This window comes from Lolium rigidum, chromosome 3, assembly GCF_022539505.1.
Source record: "Lolium rigidum isolate FL_2022 chromosome 3, APGP_CSIRO_Lrig_0.1, whole genome shotgun sequence".
Lineage (NCBI taxonomy): Eukaryota > Viridiplantae > Streptophyta > Magnoliopsida > Poales > Poaceae > Lolium > Lolium rigidum.
The window spans coordinates 61,232,327-61,252,173 of record NC_061510.1 but is presented as its reverse complement, the minus strand read 5'-3'; the positions used below and the strand labels follow the sequence as shown (position 1 = coordinate 61,252,173).

Here is a 19,847-nt window from a genome sequence, read left to right as displayed (position 1 = left end):
ATATGATAAAAAGTGTACCAGTGTACATATGTCTACCGGAGAACCAACCTGAGGTTGGATGGTTAGGAGGGTGGTTGTACCCCCAGCCCACCAGAGTTCAAACCCCAGGTTTGACATCTGTGTGTCTCATAAAGGCGGAATATTCATTCAGTGGGAGGCGACGTTCCCGTCGACAGCGAGGCACCTGTGGTGACTTCGTCAATTTCAAGATCGAATCCGCCGACTCAGTCTTCTGGAGGTGCTCATAGGGGTAGGGTGTGCGTGTGTGCGTTCATAGGGGTGAGTGTATGCGCGTGTATATGAGCGCCTGCGTTTGTACTGTGTTTCTCAAAAAAAAAAAACATATGTCTACCGCAGGTTACTGCCATAATCTTGAGATTATCATGCATTGGCTAGAAGGCTTAGCTGCACCTTAACCATACTCGAAGGTAAGAAGGTAACTCTATAGAAAGCATAAACACATACGTCACCTTGTGCAATCTTGATTTGTCCTATGTAATTGTCCCTAGCTGATTGTTATGGAAGCTCGTATTTCCTTGGCCACCACATGTGGAGACTTTGCTCATGATTTTACTGCATCAACATCTGTTTGGCAGTTCATTAGCAGCCTCCTTGGATGCTGAAAGCATAAACACATGTCATCTTTCAAGGTCCTCATTCCTCACTGAGCGACTGGTGACTATCGTGAGAAGTATTGTAGAAAGCCGAGGACAGTGAGGTCATACATAGTGTCCAAGATATATTAGCTGGTTGGAACCGACAAAGGCCTTGTTCATAGGACATATAGTAACAAAAACCCCACCCCCACCCACACACACGCGCGCACGAGAAATCAAGATTTGAATGTATACCCAAACTTCATGTCCTTTAATTGTCAGATCCTCACATAATGTCCTATTTGAATAGGATTCAGGGCTATAGATTTAAATCTAAAGTAGAATTCCTTAAATCGACAAACATCATGTGCACAAGAACTAATATCTAACTGCTGCAGACGTATAACCAAAAAAAGAAGCAAACCTTGCAGTACACAATCTGCGTCATTTGCATGTCTCGTTACTCCTAGGAAATTATCACAACTTAGCCATTTACCCCTTTTTGAAAAATAAAAGGCCCATTAACATCTGATCTGTAAAGTGATGAATGGAACACACATAATCCAGTAGGGAAGGATTGTTTTCCACTGAAAGGAGATCAATTGAATGATTCACAAAAAAAAGGAGATGAATTGAAAGTAATATCGCCAGTATAGTAGATAATCTGTATAGTGACACAAGAATGATTAAAAACTCAGTGCTTTCCTCGGAAATTCAATTCGGCTCCTGGGTGCGTATGCTCCCTCTACCAACAAAACATATTTCGAAGTGTGGAAAAATTTTGAAAAAAAAATCTACATGTACATCTCCATAATATATGTGTATGCGTCAAGTTTCACGAAAAAATAATATTTTTTGTGGCCTATGTAAAAAAAGAAAACTTATCCTGTGAAAAGCATTGTTTTCAGCACTGAATTTTGTCTTTTTTACACACGTCACATGATAAGTTCATTTTTTATGAAACAACTTTGTGAGCGCGTAGCACGTGAAGATGTACGTGTGAATTTTTTGTTTCAATTTTTTTGAAAGTTAAAATATGTATAAGATGCATTTCAAAATATAGGGAGCATATGCTCCCATGTTCCAAAACACCACTCCTGCGCTTTCCTCTGTTACTAAACATGGACAAAAACCTAGCAAATACATAACTATACTACTTAATAACAAATCAGAATTTAAAACTGTGTATTGTGTATGGCTGTGAAACTATCTTTACTAATACTTGAAACTTGGAAAAAATAGACTTCCCTAGTTTGAGTCATGTGTATATGCGTGCATGCTTATTTGTGTACCAATATAATAATAAAGTACATCACGTTAGTGCATGTTAATGCTGGAGTAAAATTGATCACTCGTCTATAAGTAAATAACAACTATTATATCATGTGACTTAGCTTATTTCAAAGGAATGTGCACAACTTTATATAGTTGAGAGCATGTAAGTGGTCTTATTGGCGGTAGATGATTAAGTAAAATGCATTAGAATATGTCAAGCATGTATTTGAAGGTTTTGCATTTAATGAATCTGTATTCTTTATCTGTAAATAACACATTCGAAATCGAATTAACCTCACGCACACATTCCATTTTTTCCCATACTGCATGATAATGATATTGTATTGTTACTTGGTAGTAAATGCGAGTAGTTTCAACTGAAAGCAAGAAACAACAGGTAGTTTAATTTTATAGAGGAGGGATGTATCTAAGAGACATTAACTCACTACAAGAGAATTTTCTAAATTTGGCATGGTCAGCTGAAAATTAACCGAGTAGATTGCAATAATAAAACAGTTTCTTTCAACCTATCTTTTGACATCTAGGAAGAGCTTGTCCAACGGGGAGTATGCCATGCATAGAAAAATCAGTACACAACTAAAAAGCTGAAGTACTTAGACTGATGAATGCAGACCTGGAATGTTCTCTTCGACACATTCAGCTGACCCAGTCTGGAGAATGAACACCGATCTATGCCGGTTATTGTGCTTGTACATCAGGCCGTAGCCGTAGCTCCTCCCCTCCTCACTTGAACTCTGTGTTGCACAATGGTTGACGCGCCATCAACCCCCAGCAGGGAGTGCAACCGTTCCTAGCACTGCAGGTGTCGAAGACCAACATGAAGCCAGCATAAGACATTCCAGTGAAAAAAAGGGAACATATAGGATGAAGAACCAACCTAGGCAAGAACGATGGCTGCCAGATGAACCTTTAACTGCTATTGGCTTTGGTTCACAAGACATTGAACTGTTGATGATAGCACTATATATAGTAGAAAACAAAACCAAGAGATATTTAGCCGTAAGTAGTACAAAGACCTTACCAAAGCAAACAATCTGTAAATGATGCAGATGGAGGTCATGTAATAAGCTTGAAGGTTGTATCTGCATTGCGAACCTCGTACATTATACAGTGGACAAAGAGATGTTGACCACTTGAATAACCAAAAAAAAAAAAGCTAATCAAAGGCATGTGCATCTAGAAGTGTGAAACTAAGTACTGGTGAATGAACAAACATACAGATTCCATTGCATTCATAGGGATGTACTTAATTAACCTCTGTTGCAAAAATAAAATCAAGATTTCAGATGTGCATGTGGCTGGGATTTAGTAGCTTTTCAAAGTAATAAACCAGGAAAATTACTGGTCTTGGCTCACTTATGGATAGAACAGAATTCTATACCAAGGTGCCCCCTCTACAATCCGATTATGTTGCACACTCGACTATACTGCTCATGCAATCTGCTGCATACAGCAAAAATAATAACTGACAATATCATGGCATGAATGATTCGCATACACACTCGAATACGACAAAACCGGGTAGGTGGGCGCGGCGGGTTTCGCGGTGGAAAAACTAACCGCTCCGGCGGTCGATCGCCAGAAAGGGAATTCGGCTTCAAAGACAACATGATTTTGTTTCCTTGCTCCAGCTTAACATGAATATTCATATATTTTTCTTCCATATGAAGGATATAATGTTAGTCAAATTAGCTTCCTAGGCAACCAAAATTTGCTTCAAAAATCGTGTTCATACACCGGAGGATTTGCTTCCTATTTATATACTTTGCTTCCTTCTGAAGAACAATTTGTCTACAACAAAAAACTTGCTCCCAGGTCCTGTTTCAGCTTAACGTAAATATGTATTATGTAAGGGTTACTTGTACTTGTACAGTTGTACTTGATTCATAAGCATTACAATATTGCTTCCATCTACAACAAAATTGCTTCCATACAAAAAAAAGGGGGTTTTCTGGTCAAGATCAGTATAATCATCACCGGTAATTTACACGTGATTCAAACAAATTAGGCAATGTTTCAAAGCAATTAAAAATAGCTCCTGTCGACTTGAGAACCTGCTTCCATGTATAACAATATAGATTTTCCATTGTTCCCACTATTGCTTGATACATAGAGGATTACAATTGCCTGCATGATCTATGTTTACATAGAAACCGGCCGTCGTCCTCGCAGCGGTCGAACAACCAAGCAAAGACGCGTGAGCTCGGTGTACTTTGATCCATCGACGCCTTGCCCTGAACTGGAAATGATGCACCATGTTTGTATATCTATGATCTCTTGCCAAACGATGCCGTTGGGAAACTAACGCGGTTCGTGGCGATGCAACCTTCGCCATTCCCGGGTTCCGTAGCATCACCGGTGCCATTACAAGGTTTAGTAGCATGACAATTGCCATCACAAGGTTCAGTAGCATGACTGACAAGTGACAACGGCATGTATTGGGCTAGCTCCTTGTCGTGCTACCACCATGCAGCCAACGACCATGCATCTGCATGTATAAAGCATGATCATGATGCTAAATAGACACAATGATATCATTTGGAGGACCAGGAATGATACTCCCTTCGTTCCTTTCTGTAATGCCTATTGTTTTTTCGCAATTGTTTCAGAATATAAGAGGAAAGCTGTGTTTTTTTGCAAATAACCCCTTCCACCGATTTGTTTCCGTCCAGAAAATCTGGAAAGAATATGTTCACGTTGACAAAATCTGGTATGCAATCACGTAGAGAAAATCTAGACGTGAGATTAGGAAGGAGTAGATCACGCACGCGTACGGTTAAGGAAATAGCAAATACGGACCACGTGAGATTAGGAAGGAGTAGGCCGCGCGTAGGGAGCGAGATCACGTCTCCGATCTGTTTCCGGTTTCCTTTTTTCTCTCAAATAGCGCTGGGGGTTTTGTGTCAATAAATTTGCTTGCGCTAATTTCCGTGCCAAAAAACAATAGGCACTATAGAAAGGAACGGAGGGAGTATCATTTTTAACAAACATACTGGGACTAATTTTTTGCAGGTTATCCGACGCGCTGGTCAATGGATCCAACAATGGGTTTTTCTTCTCCTGTCGGACCAGCGGCAGGATATGGTTACTGGATGCAACCGGATGCTCAGAACTTCTTTTTCCAGGCTACTGGATAGCAACATGCTGATAGAATAGCAAATGTATAGCTTTTCCACGTGTTGCATTTTCTTGTGGTTGATTCATGTGTCAACCTTAGCTTCTCCTTGATTGTAATAATGGATACTCTGTAAACTCGTACTCGTTTTAAATAAAGAAATCCGTGTGCATCTATTGACGCAGAGGCTGGGGCAATGCTCCCATATCTAAAAAAGAAAGATAAATAGACACAATGGATCATGATCTGCATGTATGAAGCATTTCCAGAGTTCTTTTTTTTGTATAGAATAGAATCATATAAATAGACACAATGAATCATGATCTGCATGTATGAAGCAAAACTCATATTCAGTAGAAGCATATAGCAGAAACAAACGAAGCTTGGATTAAGCATATAGCAGAAACAAACGAAGCTTGGATTATACTATCCAAAATTATGGCATACCTGCAATCCCGAACATGATATGGCCAACACACCGGTCGGGCGAACTCTGGCAGGATGGTTGATGTTGAGCCTGGCGAAGTTGGGGCACAAGGTGTGGTAGCTACTGAGCGGAATAGTGCCACGGAATTGTGCCGCCACTGATCGATTGGAAGAGGTCTCCCGCCCGCTGCTGATCTGCAAAGGGAACAATCAAAGCTGGCCGGCTCCAGACTAAACGTCTGAACCACTGCCACGACAGCCGGCAATGAGGGGTGCCCGAACGATGATTTGCGGATTGGCATGCGTGTGCCGGCGTGGGCACAGATGTCAATCCAAGTGGAGCAGCAGGTCACGCGCGAGATTGAAGGGCGCAACTCGTTCGTGAGAACAATGGCGGCTCGGCAGGGAAAACATCTTCGGGGGTTGGTGGAGAGGATTTGGGGAAGAAGTAACATGACTAGTAGAAGCTATAATCCTGAGTGCAGATGGCATCATGCGATGTTCGTGGGCCTCTTTTTTTTACGTGAGAAGCAACCTGGTACCGTACTACCGTGCGATGGAGTATTGATCAACGGCAACCAGTCCGTCCGATGAATACACTTCCATCGGACTCCGTTAGATAGTGTTTACCCAAAAAGGGAACTGGGCCATACGCCTGGCCCAGGCTGGCCATACGTAACCCAAAGCCCATAAGCGGCCTCCTACGCACAAGTCTTGCAGAAAAGACCCTGAAGAGCAACGAATTTACGCACTACCCACCCACCCTCTCACACAGTCACAGCCTCGTCCATTCCTCCCACCAAGCTCCCCCAATTCGCACCGTCGTCTCCCATCCGCTACTAACCCTAGCGACAGCCGCACCCCCGATCGCCGGAGCTCCAGATCCGCAGGTTCTCGCTTCCGCGCTGGTGGCGAGGCTACCGGATCGGAGCCAAGATGACGGAGGCGTTGGTGCGGAACAAGCCCGGGATGGCCAGCGTCAAGGACATGCCGCTGCTGCAGGACGGGCCGCCGCCGGGCGGGTTCGCGCCCGTGCGCTACGCGCGCCGCATCCCCACCACGGGGCCCAGCGCCTGGGCCATCTTCCTCACCACCTTCGGCGCCTTCTCATGGGGCATGTACCAGGTCGGGAAGGGGAACAAGGTCCGCCGGTAAGTTTGTGCCATTCCCATGTATTTGCTGTATGTTCTAAATTCGTATCTCTTGCTGTTGCCCGCCAGCCACCGATTCCATCCGAATGGCCACTGGTCACGTATCGATCTTCCATGACTGCTCGCCTTGCCTACCGCTATGCGTTGATGCAGCTGGTTTGATCTCAAAAAAATGATTTAGTTTGATAATTAGATATCATTTGTGAACAAAGATACACCAATATAGTAATGGCAGTAGTAGCATCTAGCAAGAACTTGCATTAGCAGGAGATACATTCCATACGCCAAAAAAAAAACTAAGTGGTCTCCAACTGATTTTTGTTTTGGTATCAAAGCGTAGGAATGTCATCTTGAATTGCTGATCGTAATGGAATGCCATTTCTGTAAAATTTCACCAAACTAATGGAATGTTGTCGATTTACAATCTTTCACGGCATTTTAACAGTTTGATATTTTCTCGATGTAGCACAGACTAAATTTTCTGTAAAACAATGTGCCTGCATGGTGGTATCGTGTAGGCTGATGACCTTATTTATACGTATTCCGTACGCTGAAGAAACTAAGTGACCTTCAATTGATTTTTTTTAAAAAAATCTCAAAGCGCATGAGTACCATTTTGACTCGGTGTGTTACTATATTGGAACATTATTTTCTGTAAAATTTGGCCAAAGCAATACACTGCTGATGATTAACAATCTTCGATGGAATTTTTAGAGATTTTGTCGATGGAACGCAGAGTGAACATCCTGTAAAACATTGTGCCTCTGGTGTTTTTTGGTGTTGGGCAGGTTAGTTGTAGGCTCATGACATCATTTAGATGTATCCTATGCCGAAGAAACTATTTGCCTCTTGGGATCTTGTCTCAAATCACACAAGAGTCATTTTTAGGTTCATATGTAAATGGATGTGTTACATTACAATTAATATGCTACTATATTCCTTTGCAACTGCTCCAAGTTTATGTCACTCAACCTACTGTAACGTCTAGTTAGCTAAAACTGGGAATACTTCAAGTTCACAATTCTTACCTCTATATCACCAAATCTATAGCTCAGCGACCAATTTGAGCATGATTATTGGTTCGTATGTGAAAATTATGATGGATGGGTTCTAGTGATAATGTACAACATTTTGTGCATACGTATTGTGTATTTCTGTGAATTTGAAAGCACCACTTTTTGCTGCACATCCTTTGCACATCATAGGCACATGAACAGCTGAATAATGGTCAATGTTGTAGCATACTGCATACATCAAGTCACAAAATCATCGTAGTTACAATTATGGCTCTGTCATTGGCATAGGTACTCCTTTTTCTCTAAAGAAGTAAGAAGTAGCCATCTTTCACTGGGCCTTTAGATATATAATCTAAAAACCCAGAATACTCTTCCACTTCCATTGTACATCAATAGCCAAGCCCTCTCCTTCTCCCTCTCTCGCTGAGGCCATCCACCTTTGTTATAAACACTGTGTCTGTCATGTCCCCCTCATGAACCTGCCATGCGCTCCACCACACACATACACACACTTGGCGATATATTTAAAGTCACCATTTTTGGGAGAATTGCGGCGCTTTATTGATTGCTCAACATCAGTACAAAGTACTTCCCAAATACACTCCAGGATAACATCAAAAGAGAGATTACAAATAGAAGGCTCACTACTACGAGCTAAATTATGCGTCGCGACATTCACTTTCCATCCAACATGCGTGAACGAGCAGATTGAAAACTCTGAGGCTAGATTTTTTATGTCACCTACCACACAGCCCACCATGCATGGATCAATCCTTCGCCGGAGCTGAGATCTTCTGAATCAGAGTGAGATAGTGTGATGCCAGGACAATATGTTTGAATCCCTGATCCCTTGCGAGCACCAGAGCTCTCCTCACAGTCGTAACCTCTACAAGTTCAGGGAAGGTGATGCCATCTATCCCTTCACTGCAGGCAAATTTGAAGGTACATAAGTGGTCTCGCACCACCACTCGCAGACCCATCTGATTCTCGGCTTGAACACAACAGCGTAAATGTTCACACAAACCAGACTGGCTGGTGGTGGAATCCATCGTGGATGTGAGGAGGAATCACACCTGTTTGCCGACGATGCCTTGAAGCAATACTGTACAATATTGTTCAACATAGGTCGTGATCTTGTTAGCTACCCGTGCTGGTTGCAGTCGGTCATGTCAGTTCCTGGCATCGTTTCAAGCTTCCCACAGATGCCAACACCTGACCACCATTGTTGTTGCTTGTATAGGAGATGCTTTGTCCAGGAACTCAAATACCCACTGTTTCATATCCGAAAACAAGCTTCTATTGAGCTTGACCTGAACATGTTCCTTCACCACATCCCAAACTGTTCGAGCAAAAGGGCAGAACAAGAAGAAGTGCTCCACTCTCTCCGACCGCCCACAAAACAAACACTGGTCGTCTGCAGGTATTTTGCGATACTGAAGTTGAAAACCAGTTGGGAGGCAGTCATGGGCCATTCGCCACAGCACTATCTTTATTGGGTGAATTTACCGCCCAAATCGCTTTCCAGCTCTTCTCTTTGCTAGCCAGATCAAAACTATCGCTGTGTCCTTTTGCACACCGCTTTGAGAAGAGCTTCGCAGTCATGGCCATATTATATGCAGATCGGCCTGTGTAAATGCCCAGTCTAGCTTGTGGCCATGAGACGAAATCCTCGCGTCCAAAGTTGCTGATCGGAATCTGCTGGATCAAATTCGCCATGGGCTCTGGAAAGTACTCGTGAACTCTGTCCATATCCCATTCATCTGCACTGTTGTTCAACAGAAACTTCACTTGTTGACACCCTCGTGCAGATTCTGTAACTTGATTTATCTGCACTGTTGTTCAACAGAAACTTCACTTTGTCGGTACCCTTGTGCAGATTCTGTAAAGTGGTAAATGTACCAGAATGGTATCCTGGGATCCAGCTATTATTCAAAATACTGATCCTTTCCCCATTACCAACAACCCATCCGATCCCTTGTACCAGTAGGTCTCGACCAAACAGAATTGATCGCCAGGTATACGAGGATGCCCTAGGTTTCACCGCAGAAAGGAAATCGGTTTCCGGGAAATAGCACCCCTTCAGCACCCTGGCACAGAGTTTTAAAGTCACCTGTGTTGTAGGTAAGATGTATGAGTTCGAAATTTTAGCAGAGATGGCTTTAGTGGTAACTATTGTAGAAGAGTAACCCATATCTAACCGATGAACTATTGAGTGAGTCCTAGTCTGACCTAAAATTCCGTAACTGCCTAAAATACAGCCTTCAACTCCCAAAACAGTCACTTTACCCCCTTTGCCCCTTCGTTTCGTGGTTTTCACATCATGTTGCAGCGGGTCGGATGGGTCTGACTCTCTCATGTCAGTTGGTAAACCAGATGTCAGAGCCCTTCATCTTCACTATCTGGTGAGCAGCCATTGACAAAATTCTTGAAGTCCTCCGCCCAGCATAATCAAACTACTCCCTACCAGACCATCAGTCCACTCAGGGAATCCTCTCCCTGGGATCCCTTTTCTGAAGACATGTAACTGCACCTCGCAACCTCATGGTGTTGACACCTCACAGGGTATCTCTGTACAGGTCCAAGCTCACCTTATGCCTTCACCAATGTCATTGTTGCTCTCTCTCTTGACCCTTGGTCAGCGTGGGTACGGTAGGGTCAAGTACTGGTATTGTCAGTTAAGGGTGCACTTTAGGCGGTTGTAGTCCAGGCAATAATCCGATTACTTCTACTACTAGGGTCAGATGAGAAAATAGATTTTTGGTTAATACAGTGGTCTAATGACAATCGTCCAATCTATCGAAACATTCAGTTTTTCATGATGGACAAACTTTGACAGACAAAAGTGGTGCCTAACGTTCCTTCCTGCTATGGATCTTCGTTCTGTATTTGCCATTAAAATTTTGTTTTTATAAACTTGTGCATCATTTTATCAACACAATACAAATTTTAGTTGTTTCCACTCCATTTTATACTGAAACCAGCCACAGTCCTTGTTTTCTGTTCATGCTTTATAGCTCTGCAGTTCTTATTCTATATTGTCACATCCATGTTATATTATATATCTATCTATCCTTTAGCTTCACAAGTCCTGAATGCTGTGCATGTTATGCTTATCTTATAGTTTAATGGTGTGGAATTCTGTATGTGCAGTGCACTGAAGGAAGAGAAAATCGCTGCACGTAGTGCTATACTGCCAATGCTCCAAGCTGAAGAGGATGAAAGGTAAAACTTGTTACCGTAAGCCATTGGTTTTCACCTTATATCATCTGCATAATGCATAAGGCCTTTGATACTCCTGTTGTAGATTTGTGAAGGAATGGAAGAAGTATCTTGAAGAGGAAGCGAGGATCATGAAAAATGTTCCTGGGTGGAAAGTTGGCGAAAGTGTGTACAATTCTGGGAAATGGATGCCTCCTGCAACCGGTGAGCTGCGTCCCGAGGTCTGGTAAAGCACATGGTGGGTAACATCATGTCTTGAAGGCATGAATAAGGCTTTTAGACCTGGATACCCCAAAATTTGCTACGTGGAGTCCACTCCTGAGCACTTGTCGTGTATTTCTTATATTGACGAAATTTGGCTGGCTAATAATTGGATATACCAAGCCGACTTTGGTCCTATATGAATTATCTGTTTTTTTTAAGTATGCTGCTTTTGTAATCTTACGGCTATAACTATTTTGCCCTTGATCTTTGTTTCTGTATCTGCGGAAAACATGGGTATATCGACATGCCAGGAAAAATTGGTGTCGTTTCTCTGAAATTCAACCTGAGTGATGTCTTTGTGTTAATAGAAACATGGATTGTATGATCGCCATTGAAGCACATTTGTTTGGTAGACGACTCAAGAAACCCGTGTTCATCTTCATGTGACTGCACAGTACAATGTTTATTGCAAAACCTTTGTTTTCTAGCTGCATATTGTTCGTTCCCGATCATATTCCCTTGGTCCTTGGACATCCTCGGTGAGCTTTGGATGGCCTGGAACAGAATGAGCTGATGCCAACTCGAGCAAGCATGGTCTCCTCGACACATCGTCTGGTAGTACTGTGCGAGGATCATCTTCATAGAGATGGCTGCTGTGCAAGAATCGACATGCCCCTGCTTCCACTATGCCACTAGGGTCGGCTACGTGTTGCACGCCGCACCGTTGACCACGACGACGACGCTGTTCGACGTCCATCCATGCTCGCAGCAGCAAGTCATCAGCTACTATGCCACGCACATAGCCAGCCATTGTTGCAGCTGATCCTGCTGACCCCGTCGCCCGTGAGACCCAACATTTGCTGCTTGCGGTGTCAAACTTGTTACAGGCGTGCAGAAGCACAAGATCCGAAGAGAGATATGGCCGATCGATCGACGGGTCCTGTAGGTCCTTCTGCCCTAGCTTGGTCGTCCATGGCCGTGGACGCCAACACATCGCCATTGCCAAAGCCAGAGAAGTGAAGGCTTCCTCTTGTCTTTTGCCTGGCCTGACACGAGCTGCGTAAATGCAAGCCACCACCAGAGTCGCAGACACGCAGTTATGAGTACTGCAGCTCCTCCTTCTATTAAATCTGGTGGCCTTGGCTTCTCGTGCCTCTTCTTCTTCTTCTTCTTCTTCCCAGTACTCTACTATACTATTCTGGCTTGGTTTCTTCTTCTGGGCCCTGCGGCACCGCGTCAGCCTTCCCGCTGCACCGTTGCAACAGTCTATATGTAAGTGCAGCAGCAGGCAGCATGAGATGGCCGCAGTAGATAAGACGTTTCTGAGCTCACAGACCAAATAAAGTAGACACGCCATTTTCTCATGTCTGGTTTTTATGTTTCTATTAGGGCATCTCCAGCGGCGCGACGCATTTCGGACGTCGAAACGGACGCGTCGTGTCCGTTTGCGTCGGCCGAAATGGTCGAAATCGTCCGGGCGTCCGTTTGCGTCGGGGTGGCTCCAGCGGCGCGACGCATAAATTTTTTTTTTCATTCATGCAACCATAATTTACGTTAAAAAAAAACATAAAAAAGCCATAAAGGCGTGCTAAAAGTTGCTGCTGCCTCTGCGGTCGTCGTCGGCCGACGAGTTAATGAACTCCGGCGTCGGCCATGGAAGCTCGTACGCCGGCGGTGGAGGAGGTACCGCCGCATGGGCGGGAGGGCGTGGCCGGGGATCCCACGCCGGAGCGAGCGGGCGGAGCGCGGTCGTTGGAACGCGTCGGCGTAGCCGGAGGAGTCGCCGGCCTCCCTGCGCGAGCGCCGACTCCCGCGGCTGGATTGCGAGCCCCTCCCACAAAGCGAGCTCGTTGAGCTCGTCTGCGCGTGCTGTTGACCAGTGCCATGGCAATGGCCTCATCCTCGGAAAGGTCCGGCGGCTGGGTCTCCGGATCCCACGCCGGCCCGCCGTCGTCGTGGTCGTAGTCGACCATGTGGACGTCCTCGTCACGTCCTCCTCGTCGTCCGCGTCCTCGGCGTCGTTCTCTTCTTCTTCTTCGGCGATCTCTCGGTCGAAGAAGTCCACGTCGCCGAGGTAGCCAGCGCGGCGGCGCGCGTCGAACTCCCACGTCCCGAATGAAATCCAGTTGTAGGAGTTCAGCGCGTACGCCTCATCCTCCCGCAGATCCGGCGGCAAGATCTGCCGGCGGCAGCGCACCTCGTCCCGCCGCTCTCGGCTAAAGCTGGCAATGGGTCGGGTTTGGTCGGGTCGACCTAAACTAGACCCATGCCCATCACCCTTATCGGGCACACCTGTGACCCACGACTCTACCCATGGGTAAGGAACGAGACCCATGCCCAAACCCATCGGGCAACCCGACCCTATCGGGCAACCCATCGGGTACAAAAAATGGAGAGTTTGACGCAACCAAATATCTAGAACACATCGGCACATTGTTGGGATGCCAGGACAAAGAGTGGTGTATTCCCGTTCATGGCTTTGTGACCGAAAGTAGTACTAATATGCACATGTTTGGTGTCTAGATAAAAGAGCTTTGTGTGTAAATGATGTATATTGTCTACATGTATAATGTATGTGTATCATAGCTTACGTACCATATAAAATTATGCAATTATTTTAATTAGTAATATTAATCGGGTGACCCATCGGGCAACCCGTGGGCATAGACTGATACCCATGCCCGACCCACGACTAATCGGGTTGCCCATAGGTTATTTCCATGGACGAACATCGGGACCCATACCCTACCCATTTGGGTCGGGTGCCCATGGGCGGACGTACCCATGGGTCGAATTGCCGGCTTGACTCTCGGCCCTCGTGCGGCACGGGGGGGGGGGACCGGCACGCGCCGCGAGTTCGAGTACCGGCCCTCCCGGCAAGTTCGCGTCCGGCCATGGCACGAGCCGGTTTTCCTCCCATAGCTGCCGCGCGAGCTCAACGCGGACGTGCCGGCCGACCCTTGCCTTCTTGCCGGAACGCGAGCCGCTTGCCTCCTGGTCGTTCTTCGTCTTGCGGAACGGCCAGCATTTCTTTCCCATGGCGTCGGTGGGGTGGATACTGGGGGATTTGGCAATGGTTTGGTCGTCAAAATGGACGCCGGCAGCGTCCATTTAAAAAGCTCCGACGCCATATCGCCTTCAATGGCCTGCCAGTGCAACGTCTACTAGCTGCGCACGCTCGCGGAAGCCGAGGCATGCCATTAACGCGGCCCTGCGAAGGCTGCAGCGCGCCGCCCGGAAGTAATGCTGCGGAAGACGAAGCGGTTGTGCCGCGCGCGGGCGGGCCCGTGCGAGGACCGAGCGGACACTTTGCGCGTCCGCGCGGCGTCCGCCGAGACACAAACCTAGCGCATATTTGGGTCAGGTTTGCGTCTCTGCGAGCGCCCGGTCACTTTGCGTCGCGCCGCTGGAGGTGGTACACGATGCATTTTCGGTCACGGCGGACACAAACGGTCGCTCAGCGTCCGTTTGCGTCGCGCCGCTGGAGATGCCCTTAGCTTTTTTCCTCCTGCGTGATCGCTTCGTTCGTCAGTAGATTAGCAGAGTACAAAGGCTTCGTTCCAAGAGTTGCTAGCATTCCATGTTGTTTCAGATGGATTACCATTTCCAGATTAAATTCCTACAAACAACTGTCCTACCAGTGTCCGAACTCCAAACCAATGCTCTCTTCAACTTGGTGGGAGTACTACGGTTTACAACACTACATTACACAGCCATGGATGGGATAATTGATCTCACCATGATCAGTGGGAACACCATAGACCACCAGTCGACCAGTACAACAAACAGGATGCTAGGCTAGCTAATTTGGAGGGTTCAGAGAGACACAAGTGGGCGCAATGTCACGATCAGGTACCCCAAGCAAAGCATCATGCAGCAGGGCCAGAGAATGGCAATGAAGTTAATGAGGATCCACTGTTTCCCCTCTACATTTCATCCTCGATAGACTAGGCGGCGACGCCTCTGCATCAGAATTCAGAAACAAGGGGCTGCACCTCCTCTACATACGTAGACAGAGGCAATCTGCTCATGCTCTTCCTAGATGTTCCTCCTCGTGCACTGTAGCCTGTGGGCGTGCACGTAGCCGCCATTATTGGTCATCGGTGCACGTACTCCACCCCACATTCATTTCCTTCTCCTCCTCGTGACATCGTCCATGTTCAGGACTCCAGGTCCAGCCCCTGCCTATGGTGCTATATATGCGTTGTTGCTTCAAGATCGCCTTCTGCAGCCTGCCACTATTCACTTTTTGTTTCCAGAATTTGTGCATGGCATAATCCATGGAAAGCTGCTAGCTCATCTTCATCGAATTTATGTGTGGATGTATACAGAAGAAGGGGTATGCGATGCCCTTGTTCATCGTCTGTATTTCGCGAACTGGCAGCTCAGGAACACATGTCCAACAGTAGGAATGGTGATTGTCAGAATTCCTTAATATTTTTCTCATGGAAGGCAGTTAGTTATAGTTGCTCTAGAAGTCCAGATCGAGGAGGCATGTAAGCATGTCAACTTGCCTGTCTGGAGTATGACAGAGCTGCTGAACATGGGGTGTATACTACAGTACTACAATTACTGACGCTGGAGAGGTCTACTCCTTTCTTAAGATAGGTACATGTGGCGTGCACATCTGGCGTAAAATGACTAACACCCATTGATGTCAATCCTGTACTTACGCGAGCGTCGGCGTCGTTGACGGGCCAAGATATAAATTTTGGTTCTTAAGTCTTACGAGAGACGAAGATGCTATCAGAATGCCTACTGCTCGAGATAAATCGGAGCAGTACTGGCCATCAGAAGTATAAATTGCAGTGTAGGCTTCAATTTGCTCGGTGCAGTTTTAATTGTGCACACCACTTCGCTGTCCTCCTATATTTTTTTTAAAGGTAAGGCTTTAGCTCTGCGTTAAATTAATATTACACAATGCTGAAAGGCAGCTTACACACATCGAAAACAAGAAAAGGATGAAAAGAAGCACAACTTCTTCACCAAGGCCTTCGTCCAGCTCCGTGATCCAACCGAAACAGAAGTAGAGTTGGTGAAGGTGCACACCAATGAGGACCTCATGCCCTTGTCAACCTCAGGGAGGCGAGCCGTGTCGCAGTGGCATCGTCCACCTCCAAAGAAAGTACCCTGCTTTTCCACTCGGATCGAGAGGTGCCGCACCCGTCAAGAGGTGGAGCAACTCCCCTAAGCATGCATGACCAATGACACACACGTTGCCAGGAGGAAGATTCCGGGCACTACCGCCTCAACGCCGTCACCCACAGACCACACCACCACCCACGGCACCAACCACCATACTGAGACGCAAACTGCCAGGCAGGTCGCCATTGAACACACGGTGAGAAAGGGCTAGTGCCACCGGGCCAGACCAAGAGTCGCCAAAGCTTTCCCAAAGCCGAGCCTTGCGAGCACATGACCAACCACCGCACCCGCTACAAGCTACCACCAACCAGCGCCGACCTACAAGCTACCACCAACCATCGCCGAGCTCAACCACCAGATCCGTTATCTCAAGGCAGCGTCTTCAAGAAGGGTACGACGCCGGAGCGCCGCCGCTGCCCAAGCCGAAGCTTTGGGTTTTCACTCGAGACAGTCAGGAAAGGGGGAGAGGGGAAACAAACCTCGAAGTCGGCTTGAAGAAGAGAACGGCGCGCAGCGTCATTGACATCGTGGCCGCCATCGTCGGCCAAGGCTTTCCCCCGGTTAGCGCCACCTCCGGTCCACCCACCGACCGCCGGAGATCCAGGGCCAAAAAGGACGGACGAGCAGCGCGGGAAGGCGGGGAGGAGCAGCCTGATGACGCGTGAAGCACACGTCCGTTGGGAACCCCAAGAGGAAGGTGTGATGCGTACAACAGCGAGTTTTCCCTCAGTAAGAAACCAAGGTTATCGAACCAGTAGAAGATGAAGGCCACGTGAAGGTTGTTGGTGAAAGAGTGTAGTGCGGCGCAACACCAGGGATTCCGGCGCCAACGTGGAACCTGCACAACACAATCAAGATACTTTGCCCCAACTTAACAGTGAGGTTGTCAATCTCACCGGCTTGCTGTAGACAAAGGATTAAACGTATGGTGTGAAGAATGATGTTTGCTTGCAAAGAACAACAGAGAACAATGATTGCAGTAGGTTGTATTTTAGATGTAAAAGAATGGACCGGGGTCTACAGTTCACTAGTGGTGTCTCTCCAATAAGATAAATAACATGTTGGGTGAACAAATTACAGTTGGGCAATTGACAAATAAAGAGGGCATAACAATGCACATACATATCATGATGACTACTATGAGATTTACTTAGGGCATTACGACAAAGAACATAGACCGCTATCCAGCATGCATCTATGCCTACAAAGTCCACCTTCGGGTTAGCATCCGCACCCCTTCCAGTATTAAGTTGCAAACAACACACAATTGCATTAAGTACTGTGCGTAATGTAAACAATACAAATATCCTTAGACAAAGCATTGATGTTTTATCCCTAGTGGTAACAGCACATCCACAACCTTAGAACTTTCTGTCACTGTCCCAGATTCAATGGAGGCATGAACCCACTATCTAGCATAAATACCCCCTCTTGGAGTTACAAGTATCAACTTGGCCAGAGCCTCTACTAGCAACGAAGAGCATGCAAACAACACATATATGATAGATCGATAATCAACTTGACATAGTATTCCATATTCATCGGATCCCAACAAACACAACATGTAGCATTACAAATAGATGATCTTGATCATGATAGGTAGCTCACAAGATCTAAACATGATGGCACAATAGGAGAAGATAACCATCTAGCTACTGCTATGAACCTATAGTCCAAGGATGAACTACTCGCGCATCAGTCCGGAGGCGGGCATGGTGATGTAGAGCCCTCCGGTGATGATTCCCCTCTCCGGCAGGGTGCCGGAGGTGATCTTCAGAACCCCCCGAGATGGGGTTGACGGCGGCGGCGTCTCAGTAACTTTTCTCGTATCATGGCTCTCGGTGCTAGGGTTTTCCGATACGAAGGATTATATAGGCGAAGAGGCAGCGTCGGAGGAGCCAGGGGGTGGCCTCCCCACACCTGGGCGCGCCAGGGGGCTGGGCCGCGCCGCCCTATGGGGTGGCCCCCTGGTGGCCGCCTCCGACTGTTCTTCGGTGTTCTGGAATCCTCCGTGGAAAATAGGGCCGTGGGCTTTTGTTTCGTCCAATTCCGAGAATACTTCCTGTGTAGGATTTCTGAAACCAAAAACAGCAGAAAACAGGAACTGGCGGTTCGGCATCTTGTTAATAGGTTAGTACCGGAAAATGCATAAAAATGATATAAAGTGTATATAAAACATGTGAGTATTATCATAAAACTAGCATGAAACACAAGAAATTATAGATACGTTTGAGACGTATCACAGCCGTGTTTAGATCTTGTTCACAGGCCAAGACGTCATGTTCAGATCTTTTTTGAGAATTTCTCTACATTCATATCACGAAAAGATACAAAGTTGTTGACCCATACAAGCACAGAGATAAACAAACACAAAGGAGCAAGAACACCTAGAGCACCCTAAGACCACCATAACCCATGAAGATCTCTGGAGCCCTGTGTCATCATCCCATAAACTTAAGAGAAGACCCTTGCAGCAGAAAGAACTCAAAAAGTGCAAGCAGGTCATCATCTTCGACCACTGTACAATTGCCACCACGCTGCTTCCTCCTTCCTTGACACAAGCACCGAGAAGGCATGGACACCAATCCAACACGCCTGCAGCAGCCGTCGCCATCTTTGGCTTTGAGTACCGCGAAAAGTGTCCCTTCCGAAAGGAAGGGAACTCGAGTCAACCGACCGATCCAGCACCGCGGCCGGACCATCCTCCCGGGAAAACCAGGAACTCCCTCCAGCATCAGCGCCGAGGACGAAGAAGAACAGCAGTAGCAAATCATACCGACAAGGAGGAAGAAGGGTATTTCGCCCACCAGCAGAACGCTCAACCATCTGGCCGATTTTGGCATCGACACGTCGAATCGCCTCCTCCCCTAGCCACCAAGGCCGGCCGGAAGAAACTGCAAAACGTGAACGCTGCAAACCACCAGAAGAACACAAACCCTAAAAAGGAAGACATTGGTGCCATCTCCTTCCTCTCCCTCGCCACCACGGCCGGCCGAGGAGAAGGCAACAGGATCAGCACTCCTCCGACTCCAGAACAGACTCCGCAAACTCCACGGCAGGGTCGAAATTTGACCGTGCCCGGGGAATCCACTCTCCCCCGATCCGCAGATCTAAGAGGAAACCAGGCTAGCAGCTCGCTGGCGCCGCCACAAGTGGCCTTGCCGAGATGGGGATCGTATTCAAGCATCCTTATTCCGATGCAACGTCGCCTCCACCATCTCGACGCCGTCCCAGTACACCGAGCGAAGTCTAGGTTGGGCACTACCTAGCGCAGCAGAGGAAGACCCGCCGCCGCCACCACGCCACCGGGGCTTTGCTCGGCGGCACCATCGGCGGCGACGGCGGGAGGAGTGGGTGTGGTGGGGGCTAGGGTTGGGGGTCGTACTTTGGAGTTCTGGTACGTCATGTTCAGATCTTGTCCTCCTATTTCTCCTTAAGTATGTTTTTTTATACTTTGCTTTGTCAAACTATTTTTCAGAAATGAGGCAAATTTTTTGCCTCCGTTTTTTTTCTCTAAATAACTTGGCTGTCATCCTCCAATTTGGTCTTGACGGCACACAGTACTGATCATGCCCCTCTCATTGGTGAATGTCTGCACGAATGCAGGCAAGCGGCCATATCTTATTCTAATCCTCTACCTGAGCCGCTTATCTGTGATGAACTTTAAGCTGGAAGCGGA

General features: G+C 46.9%; 1 protein-coding gene across 1 annotated transcript; it reads left to right on the top strand.

The window, feature by feature from the left end:
- The first annotated feature begins 6,259 nt into the window (after positions 1 to 6,259).
- LOC124701669 (NADH dehydrogenase [ubiquinone] 1 alpha subcomplex subunit 13-B) lies at positions 6,260 to 11,360 on the top strand. The gene is made up of 3 exons (XM_047233763.1): positions 6,260 to 6,584; positions 10,751 to 10,822; positions 10,905 to 11,360. The coding sequence occupies exons 1-3, from the start codon at positions 6,370 to 6,372 to the stop codon at positions 11,047 to 11,049; spliced, it is 432 nt and encodes a 143-aa protein (XP_047089719.1). The 5' UTR covers positions 6,260 to 6,369; the 3' UTR covers positions 11,050 to 11,360.
- The last annotated feature ends 8,487 nt before the right edge of the window (positions 11,361 to 19,847 follow it).